Source organism: Chroicocephalus ridibundus, chromosome Z (genome assembly GCF_963924245.1).
Source record: "Chroicocephalus ridibundus chromosome Z, bChrRid1.1, whole genome shotgun sequence".
NCBI classification, from domain to species: Eukaryota; Metazoa; Chordata; class Aves; order Charadriiformes; family Laridae; genus Chroicocephalus; species Chroicocephalus ridibundus.
The window spans coordinates 37,254,941-37,265,835 of record NC_086316.1 but is presented as its reverse complement, the minus strand read 5'-3'; the positions used below and the strand labels follow the sequence as shown (position 1 = coordinate 37,265,835).

The 10,895-nt window shown below is 43.9% G+C and overlaps 1 protein-coding gene across 4 annotated transcripts; it reads left to right on the top strand.

The window, feature by feature from the left end:
- Window positions 1-698: 698 nt before the first annotated feature.
- S1PR3 (sphingosine-1-phosphate receptor 3) lies at window positions 699-7,895 on the top strand. 4 transcript variants are annotated; one of them, XM_063321143.1, is made up of 3 exons: window positions 1,358-1,374; window positions 4,096-4,392; window positions 6,566-7,895. In XM_063321143.1, the coding sequence occupies exon 3, from the start codon at window positions 6,744-6,746 to the stop codon at window positions 7,887-7,889; it is 1,146 nt and encodes a 381-aa protein (XP_063177213.1). In that variant the 5' UTR covers window positions 1,358-1,374; window positions 4,096-4,392; window positions 6,566-6,743; the 3' UTR covers window positions 7,890-7,895. The 4 variants fall into 4 exon arrangements, with proteins under 4 accessions (XP_063177212.1, XP_063177211.1, XP_063177210.1 ...); XM_063321142.1 differs by lacking the exons at window positions 1,358-1,374; window positions 4,096-4,392 and adding an exon at window positions 699-811; XM_063321141.1 differs by lacking the exons at window positions 1,358-1,374; window positions 4,096-4,392 and adding an exon at window positions 989-1,064.
- The last annotated feature ends 3,000 nt before the right edge of the window (window positions 7,896-10,895 follow it).

Genomic DNA, 10,895 nt, shown 5'->3' with positions numbered 1-10,895 from the left:
GTGACGATGCTCATCTCCAGACAGGAGACTCCCAAAAAAACCACTAATTGCAGCGAGACGACTAGGCAACCCTACATGCCTGCCTGCACTTAGCAAGGCTGTTGTAGTGTTCTTGTTTGCCAGTTCATTATATCCGTTTCTGACAGAAAGCCTGTACCCACAGGCATCTTGCAAGTATGTTTAAATGAGATGATTGTAGGATCCAGGTTTCAACTTCTTTTCCAAAGTGCAGCTCCCATCACTGAAGTAATCTGCATGCCCACCACTGTCCTTGAGTTGCTATTATTCAGTCAACAACTCTGTCAAGAGGTATCTAAGAGCATGCTGTAATTGGCAGCTCAGGGTCAAACCAGCCGTATTTTTGCCCAGAGTTTCTGAATGCTGCACCCTGCATCACCCTGCTCAAGCTCTCTGAATATCACATTATTAGACTCAGTAACGGGGCAGATGGAGGAGACGTAAACCTCACTCCAGCACGCTAATAGCCCGAGTTGAGTAAGGACTACCCAGAATTCCCTCCCTTCCCCTCGCATTTTTATGGACGTTACAAATAATCGGCGGTGGGCTCTGCCACCTCACATTTCACCCCTGGCTGCTTTTAACACCCTGTGCTTCACCCGCGGCCGCGCCCCGACGGCAGCAGCCGGCCAGGAGTGGGTGGGTGGAGAGGCGCGAAGGGGCGGGGGGAAGCGGGGCGAGCCGGGGCCCGACAACGACGGCCGGAAAGGGGAGCGAAGCCTGACAGGGAACCGCGGCGGCGTGGGAGCAGCGCGGCGGAGGCAGGAGCCGGGGGGACCGACGCGGGGCAGGGGTGCGAGCAGAGAAGAGCCCGGAGGGGAGGTCGGGCCCTCGGGCGGGGGGAACCTGGCCGGGGCGGCCCCGGGCAGCGACGGGGAGCGCGGACCCGCGGGGAGCGGCGGCGGGGCAGGGCCCGGGCGATACCAGCCTCGCCCGGCCCGGCCCGGCGCAGCGCAGCCCCGTGGGCCGAGCGGCGCCGTGCATCCGGTGAGGTCGGATGCAGCGGCCGTAGAGCGGCGCAGGGCACGCGGCCGGGGACGCAGCAGGTACTTCTCCTCTCCTTCGCGACAGCCCTGCCCGCACCCTGCCTGCCCCCTTTGCCCTCTCTCCGCCGCCCAGGAGGCCGCCTGCGTCCTGCCGGTGCCTGCCGGCCCGTCGGGGCCCTCGGCGCGGCCGCGTTGTCCCCCTTCGGCGGGCGGCGGGTGAGGTATCACCGACCCGCGGGGCTGGGAGAGCGGCGACGCCCCGCCTGCCTTGCCGGTTGTCGTGCGACCGCGAAAGACACGATGCCGGCGGTACCTTCGGGGGGTCACGTACAGGCACGGAGCGGCGTTGGGTTGAGCAGAGCCCTAGACTGTGAGTAGCGTAATGTTTCCCGTGTGGGATGGTCACACCGCGGACACGTCGGGGGTGTTGTTGAGTAGCCGAGACAAGATGTTTGTCACTCCAGAAAGTTCAGGTCGCTGCAGTAATGCAAATTTGCGAACGGAATAGTGGAACGTGGAGCGGGGGGATTAGGTCCGGAGCGCTGGGAGCTGCTGAGGGGGAAGAAGTGAATGTGTCTTCCTTTAACGTGCAATAATTAACCCAGCCGGGAGCTTCTCTGTGAGATATGCGTGTTTGCTGCTCGAAATTACAAAGTACACACTGATGTCTAAAATCTAGAGGCCAAGAAAAATAACCATTGTTTCTGAGGCTGTAAGATGCCAGCACGTTCACTAAAAAAAATCTTTTTAAAGTTTATTTGAGTTGTCCGCGGCATTGTTCTGCAGCAGGTGTTTGTTGTCTAAACTTTATTCGCAAGTACTGTACAGCTACTACTGTACAGCTCAATTTCAGAGTGGAAATGTGTATTGAAATGTGCTGCTGTTCTCAAAAGCTTTTTCTGTTCTTAAATTTAACAGGGTATGCCTGATAAATTACACGTTTACTTTCCATCTGGAAAGGCTTTAAAAATAAAAAAAATATACAAAAGCTTGGCTCCAGATACACATTCTTGACTTTTCCCTTTGCCTTTCTTAAAATTGTCATTGGTGGCCAAAGCATATGTCTGTGTGTGGAAGAGAAGGGAGAACCACAAGGTATGTGGTGGTGGTGCTATGAAAGACAGTCTGATGTCTTTGGTCAAATCTGTTCATGGATGTTTACAAGACAGGAAAATATGATTTCCAGAGGAATTAAAGTGAATGCACTAAACGCATAGCATCATATATTCTTGTGTAGGCAAAAGGAGGTAGTGGGAAGTCCTGTTCTCACTTGTGCTTTATTCTCACTTGTTGCTTTGAGTTCAGGATATCTTGAAAATGGAGAGCAGTTTGGCTTACTGTTTTGAAAACAGAAATTTCTTATTCTTCCAGCTGTAAAGTACCCAGTGACTCATGAGATGATAAAAGCCCTCAGCGCCCCATGGGACTCTTACCAGAGCTCCTGCTGGGAGCAGAGGGTGGAGATGTACAGGGGATGGTTGCTAAAGGGCTTTGGTAGCCCTATTATCACCACTTCCCCATTGCCTCCTAGCACTGGGAATTACACATTTCTAGAAAAAAAATGCAGGTAGACTCCAACTGCCTTACCCAGGGCATTATCTGTGGGGAGCGGTTGATAGATACAGCCCTGAGTTTCCGCCTGTACCACTGTGTGGTGGGGCTGGAGAGGGCAGTGGAGGTGCTTTGCCATAGGGCAGATTGAAGGGTCTTGGCCTACCACACAGCATTGCCCTTTTTCGTGGCATATGTGGCACAGGCACCATACAGACTCTGTTAGACTCTCGAGACATGAGCTATGGTGGAGAGCCCCTGCTCCAACTTGAAAGGGAGCTTGACCCTGCTAAGATCCTTGGCCTCTGCAGGAGACTACACTAACTGCTGTGGAAACCCCAAAGCACGACAGTGGGTAGGGAGATTTCCCAGGAGGGGCAAATGATGGTGTTTGCTGCTGACCCCAACTGGTCCCTCCACCCTTGGAGCAGGGAGGACAAAGGACAGCCAAATAGCTGAAGGAGGCGACTGAATTGTCCTCCACACGACTGTGGTTCCTAACATTATACCACTGCCCTTATTAGAGTAATTTAGCAAACACTGTTTTGGCCATCACCAGATTGCCCCTGCACTGCCGATCTTTCTAGTGGTACCTAGTGGTGCAGCAGTAGGGATCCTCTGGTTTGCTTTAGAGAAAATAAAAATTATTTCCGGCAGTATCAAGAGCTTGGGGTATTGAGGTACCTAACAAAGCAACGCTCAACATACAACATGCCACAGGCAGGCTCTCCAGGTCCTTTTTTCATAGTTTGAGCTGAGGTCCATACTTTGCAGCTAGTGGCTAGTGCTCTGTAGGTGTCTGGGACAAAGAGGTTTTGAGTGAGTTGTGGAGCTGTCAGGAAGCAGTGGCACAGGTATCCTGGAGATGGCTGCTGCTGTCTTGTTATTACAATATAGCAACAACCTTAATTTTTCTAACTGCTTTCTGAGTTACTGGCTACAAAGGAGGAAACAAAAAAGTAGTATGGCTGAAAGATGTTACCTGGAAATGTTGCTCCTGGAAGAGAATAAATTTTAATTTATTACATTATTATTTATGTTAACTTTCAAGTGACTTGTGAGTCATATTCATTCCCTGAGAGTCCTGGCACATGGTAATGTTCTGCCTCTGTTGCCTTGCCACTAGCCTGTCAGGGACAAAGATTTACTTTTGTGATACTAAGTTTGCTGTAATAATTTTAAGAGACCCTGTATGATTTCTGTTGATTGAATGCATCGTCCGTGCCTTCAGCCAGGGGAACAGGTAAAGCACCATTGCCTTTAGCACAGTCATGACCGTTTATAGCTGCTGAGTTGTGGCTGATAAGGTCATAAGTCTGGCATACTGTTTCCTTCACAGAAAGAAATGTATTTGTCCTTTGATAGACCAGTATGATAACTCAGTTTGCAAAAGACTTACAGAAACATTTATTTTATTGCATGTGGTACTCTTAAATGATATGATTCTCCCAAGCAGCCATCAGCCAGTCTGGTGAGTATTGCTAGTTGGGCTGTCATTAACAAATACTTTTCTAGTCAAATGTAATTGTTTATTTTACAGTGGAAAACACTTGCAATTCATATGGACACACTGACATTTTGTTGTAAGCCAAGAACTGTAGTTGTTCTGTTGAAGAGTTTCACTGTTACGATGCTTCAGAAAAGAGGTCAACGACTTGAGGGCCCAATTCTACTTCTGGAAGATGAATGAGACACTCACTGTCATCTTCAGAGTAAATAAGACAGAGGACATCAAGCAGCAACTGTGTTTCTTGGATAAAATGTATCTCCCAGCAGGTCTATTCACCAAAGTAGTTTGGACCTAAGAACTAGAATAGGGAAACAACAATAATAATGGGTAAATATTAAATTATTTTCTCAGAAAATAATTTTAAAGCATCCTGAATGTACTAAAGCATTCAAGTCAATTCACTGTAGGCTTTTGTTAGATTACTTCTTTTCTGAAGGAGGGAATCCAGGAAAAGGGAGGATGGGAAAATAGGGTGTCGGTCATCCTTTAAATCCCTTTACATTCATCTGGGATGTGGTTTGCTTCTCCCCTGTTTCAGAAGGCACTTGAAAATGCATCTCCCATTTTTCAAGTGCCCAAAGCAGAGTGCTGGAACAGTAGTGGCTCATATGTTTTTGTGATCTTGAAGAAACCTGTACATAGAATTACAGAATGATTTGGATTGGAAGGAACCTTAAAGATTATCTAGTTCCACCGCTCCCGGATCAGGTTGCTCAAAGCCCCATCAGGCCTGGCCTTGAACATTTCCAGGGATGGGACATTCACAGCCTCTCTGAGCAACCTGTTCCAGTGCCTCACCGCTCTCACAGTAAAGAATTTCTTCCTAATATCTAGTCTAAATCTCCCCTCTTTCAGTTTAAAACCGTTACCCCTTGTCCTATCACTACACTCCCTGATAAAGCATACCTCCTGATTTTTCCTGTGGGCCCCCTTTAAGTACTGGAAGGCTGCAGTTCTCCAATGAAAGCACAGACACTTCTGTATTAAACCTAAGCCTGTTGATTGTAAGCCTAGTCTATTAACCAGAGTGATCAGATATTCCTTAAGATGTCCAGGCTGCAGGCTGAAAAACATCAGTGTGCTGGTCTCTAGTGGAGGTTGAGATCTCAATTTCTTCCCTTGATACCCATCCTTTGAAAGTGTCTTTCATGTGTTTGGGAATTGTTCGTAATCCTTGAGTGTGTAAATGTTAATGTCAGGAGCTCTAGCTCTTAGAGTTCCCTAAACTAAGCTATTTCATTTTGGGACAATGGAAAGTGTCCTCCTATCCAGCACAACTTTTTCTTTTCCTACCTTTCACAGGAAAAAAAGCCCACAAACTTTACAGATTTGGTTCAGATGGGACCATTTGTCTGCTCATCCCCATCCTGCTTTGGTTACCAAGCTGAAAAATTTATTATCTGTTCAGCCTCAATACATATGCCTGGGGCATGAGCACTGATTCTCATGGGAGTACGCAGCAACTAAACTGTAACATTTCTGGTAAAACAGTACTTCTGACATGTTCTGATATTTTAACAAAGCTGTGCATGTCTTTCCCAATATTTATATATAGCAATGGGAAAAAAGACAGCTATGAGGATCTGCTGCAAAAAAGCAATGTATCAAAGTCCATGGGAAAATGTTGCAGTTAATCTAAATCATAACTTAAAGAAAAACTGAAGGAAATTGAGCAGGAGAATTAAAGTTGGTATAACAATTTTTTATTTAAAAAGACTCAAACCCAACAACATTAAATGTATATCTTGCATAAAAGTAGAAAAAGAAAAAAAGTAAAGTGAACCATAAAGAAAAGCAATACTTACAAAGATGTGCTTTGCTATGTTTATTTTTAAAAGGGTAGCAGAAATCCAACTAATTTGAATGGGAAATAGTATTGGGTTTATGATGACTGGCTTTTAGAGCATGTCCTTAGTTGTAAATAGCATATTTTTTTACCATTAAGGGTGGGAAGTTATTTTAGACATTGACAACATGCACACTGTCATCAAGACTTGACACCAACTTTCTCAGGCTCGTTGCTACCTTAGGTCTGCATGCAGAACAGGGACAATCTTTTAAAACAGTGAGTTTGCCCTGCTGCAGCTTAGGCAGCAATGGTGAGGTAGTGTTTTGGTAGCCCCACATATACTTAGGTCTTTTTCAGAAGGAGTGAGCTGGTTGCTGTGCACACTGGGACTTACTGGGACTGTTTGGTAATCCTTCTCACTGCTCCTCTGCATTTTTTTCATCATGGAAATTTTCTAAGGGGAAACACCTAAGAGCAGTTCTCCACATTGACTTCATATTTCTGCACAGAGTTGCATCTGTGCAGAGCATGAGCAATGGCTTATCCACAGCTACCTTGATAAGCATGCAGCAATGCTAGACCTCGGTGTCCCATTGTAGTCAGCATCTCTCTCGGATCCTGGATCTATGTTGTGGCTTGAGCACCCATGTGGGCTCTGGGTGACGTGAAAAGACAGTGATATTTATGTTGTATTTGTTGTTTTTTTTTCAGAGCCTCGTTTGCAAGCCACTCTGCCAAATTAATATGCGAGGCTTGCTGGAGCTGGGGATACCCACTGCCTGTCCAGAGGAGTGCTTGGAGGAACGTGGCTTCATCTCCCTCTTGTGGAAAATTATCGTAACTAAATTCTCGTGATACTAACGAAGAGAAGTCCAGCATCAGCAAACAAATGATGGCAGCAGTTACTGTGCCACCTGATGCTCTTGTTGGCCCTCAATTAAATGAAGAGATGGACTCTCTGATCGTACTGCATTATAATTACACAGGAAAGTTTATTTTAAGGGAAAAGGCAACTGATAATATAGATCTTCCCACTATTGCATTTCTGATCCTATGTAGTTTCATAGTCCTGGAAAACCTGATGGTGTTGATTGCCATATGGAAAAACAATAAATTTCACAATCGCATGTACTTTTTTATTGGCAATCTAGCTCTCTGCGATCTTTTAGCTGGGATTGTTTACAAAGTAAACATTCTTATGTCTGGGAAGAAAACACTGAGTCTGTCCTCTACAATCTGGTTCATTAGGGAAGGCAGCATGTTTGTGGCCCTGGGAGCCTCCACTTTCAGCTTACTAGCAATAGCTATTGAGCGGCATTTGACCATGATTAAAATGAGGCCTTACGATGCAAATAAAAAATACAGAGTGTTCCTTCTCATTGGTACCTGCTGGCTTATTTCAATTTCCTTGGGTGCCTTACCCATCCTTGGCTGGAACTGTATAAGCAACTTACCCGATTGCTCAACAATTTTGCCACTGTACTCTAAGAAGTATGTTGTGTTCTGCATTAGTATCTTCATAGCCATTTTGGTTGCCATTGTCATCCTTTATGCCCGTATCTACATCCTGGTAAAGTCCAGCAGTCGTAATGTCACTAACCACAATAACTCGGAGCGGTCCATGGCACTCCTTAGGACTGTCGTGATCGTTGTTAGTGTCTTCATTGCCTGTTGGTCTCCGCTGTTCCTTCTGTTCCTCATTGATGTGGCCTGCAGAGTCAAGGAGTGCTCTATCTTGTACAAAGCCAACTGGTTTATTGCTCTGGCAGTCATCAATTCTGCAATGAACCCCATCATCTACACTCTGGCCAGTAAGGAAATGCGTCGGGCATTCTTTCGCCTTGTTTGTGGCTGCCTGGTGAAATCCAAGGTGGCCAGATCTTTGCCCATTCAGCCCACACCAGATCACAGTCGAAGTAAATCCAGCAGCAGCAATACCCAGAAGCCAAAAGAGGATTTCCCACAGATGAATGTTCCCTCATGTATCGCTGAGAAAAATGAATCTTCATTTCACAATGGAAACTTCTGTAAATAAAGAACTCCTCAAGTCAAGTACCTTCCTATGGCTTTTAGATTTAAACTACAAGTGTAGTTTAAGTATGCACCTAAGTCGCAGGGGAAAACACTAACCACTTAACTTTGGGGACTTACTTATCACCAATCCTTTGCTTTGGGTGTACATTCAGTAACACGCCTGATTCAGAAAAAACTTTTCATGCTACCCAACAGCCGGTACAGCGTCCGTGCACATCTAATGACACTGTGCACCACAGTGGCATTGCATGATGAGGCTGCATTTGGCACTGCCTGATCTTGCAAGACATCAATAAAACCTGTTACAAACTTCAGCATTCACTGTACATGTATGGTGGTGATCATAGTTCTCTATATGTATCTTGCTGTTATGTTAATGACCTTGTATGTATGTGGTATAAATAGCTGTATATTTGTACAATTCCTTATTAAAAAGTCATTGTTTGGTAAAAGTTTACAATATGCTAAACATTGTATTGCAGTATACAGTGTAAGGTGACAAATTATACAGATAGATAGATGTGTTTCAATGGGGATATTTGAAAATATATGAAGTAGCAGCTTTTAACTGACAGGAACTTTTAACACATCATATAAGTGCAGTATTTTTATTTTCACCACTATTACTCAAACTTTTTATGTTTAGTGAAAGATAACTTGACACTTGTCACTGTAACATTTCACAACATATTTTAAACAAGTAGTAAATAACCACTGAGAGAGGCTACATATGTTTGCTGTTTAAGGTAGTTAAAATGTGACCCAACAATACATGTGTATCAAGTGTATGTACAGTTTCAATGCATATACTTTCAGTTACTATTTCCAACGTATTTAAAAGTGTGTGTCAAACCTCTGTAAACCTGTGTTTGTTGTGAATGCACTACCTAAGCTGAGATTCTTCATTTCCGAAACAGAGACATATCATTTCAGAAATCAGTGAACCACAAACGGGTCCCTGTGGAGTTCCTTCTTTTATCTCCAGGCAATACCTGGAGATTCATGGGATTGTGTTAAAAATTCTCCCTGGAAAGAAGTCCAGCCGGTAGGATGAGATGCTGTTTTCTGGCAATGGGACCCTATGCTCCTACTGTCTCTGGGCACTTTTGCAGATACAAGAGGGAAGATGTGGTACAGCAGGATCCTGCTGAAGAGCATATCTCCATTTATACCTGACCCTGCCTTGGATCTGGAATGAAAGCGTGTTTAGTTTGGAAGACCTTCCAACTTTCCCGGAGCCCAGAATTAACTCGTTTGAGAAGCTGTTCCAGAGAAACCTGTATGGTTCATCACTGCCATACCAGCCTCAGTACAGGATGGTGTTCAGCATCAGAGGGATTCCCTGAGACCTAGAGCAGTTGAGACTTCATAACATCTAATTTCAAGTCCCCGTGGAAGTGGCCTGTGGTACTTCCATCAGTAGTACTTTATGGCTGGAGGGTTCAGTGGAGGTTGTTGGGAAATTCTGAGATGTGTTCCCATTATCTTTCAGTAAGAATGTTAAGCATCCAACTTTATTGAGCTCTTTCAAACATTTGCGTGTAAGGTTTGTGTCTCAAACCACACCCTGCCTTATGCACAATCAGAAGTAGTTGAGTCTTTTCAAATACAGAGCCTGAAAGAGATCATCCTTAACTTTACTCTGGTCTTAATCATTTCAAGCAGCAGCATTAGACTTTTCTCAAGTATGTACAGTGTGTAAGTTGTGTAATGTATGTAGCAAAAGCCTTTAAAATGTAGATGTTTGCATTGTGATTATCTTTTACAAGTTAACAGTCTGCTTGTAAATGTTTTATGCTGTTAGAAAAGTGTAAGAACAAAGAAAAACTGTATATGAATGAAATAACTGTGAAAGAGAGTAGTAAATATGAAATAATTTCTACCAAAAATTTTGATAAGCAGTGCACTTAGAGAAGAAGAAAACGCTAAACTAAGCTAAGCATGATATAACTATATGAACTGCAGATACAGGCTGGGTCAGCAGCTCTGTAGCTTTGTGAGAATTAGAACTGGTGACATTGCATTGCCATGGCTTGCTTAGGTTTTTAGATCTTACAGTGCTATTTGGCTGTATGTTCAGTGTGGAAGTTCTCGCCTGAAGTTGTGTCTTTGAAAACTGTAAGCTAAAATATTTGTATATTTTTAAATGTTAGTTCATGAGGTGGTGGTATAGCATAGCATTCCTTGCTATTGTAAAGCAGAAAGGCCTTAGCAACACAATAGTTTGAGAAAACATTGTGGATGACACCCCCCCCCCAAACTCTCATGGCAAGGATGTTACATGATTCTCACTATTTAGGTGAAAAAAATTAATATATTTAGTAGCCAAAGTCCAAGAACATACACATAAAAGTGAGTTTTAACATCTGGATTCTAGCCTTAGCTATCGACAGACTCGATGCAAGGTACAAGTAACAGAAACAACTTCACTGCTGGAGGCCATGTGATTGCATGTCAGTATAAAAACTTTTCACTCTACTTTGATTTCCTTCTCTTATTTTGGAGCTGTGGGGATATTTTGTTAGTTCACCACCCTTCTGTACTTGAAGCAGACTCCTGAGATTAATGGGCTCACAATTAACACTGATAATATAATTTACAAAGTTCTTATGACTGAAGAGTGAAAAAACTTGTTGATACAGTCTCCAGTGGGTACATCCCACTGGGACATATTAGGTAAAGCACAGATTCTGGAAGATTTCAGAGCAGAATTTTACAGTAGGACAAGTCTACAGCTTAACAGCAGTGGACCATAAACAACAAGGAAGATGTCCTATCCTTGAAGCTAGAAAAAGATGGAGAATAGCTTCTTTCACCCTAAAATATTAGAAAATTCCTTAAAATACATCCCAGAATCCAGGCTTTTTATCATCTACGCTGATTTGAGCATATAACAAATTGAATCAGGTTTCCCTTTCCCAATTGGTTTTACATGGAGCAAAAGCTACAAAGGAGACTAACGTTTGATTCATATTATTTCATGAATTGGAGTATTTATTTTGGTTTT

Coding starts and splice junctions, on each gene's coding strand:
- S1PR3 (XM_063321142.1), top strand. CDS start 6,744: ATGATGGCAGCAGTTACTGTGCCACCTGATGCTCTTGTTGGCCCTCAA.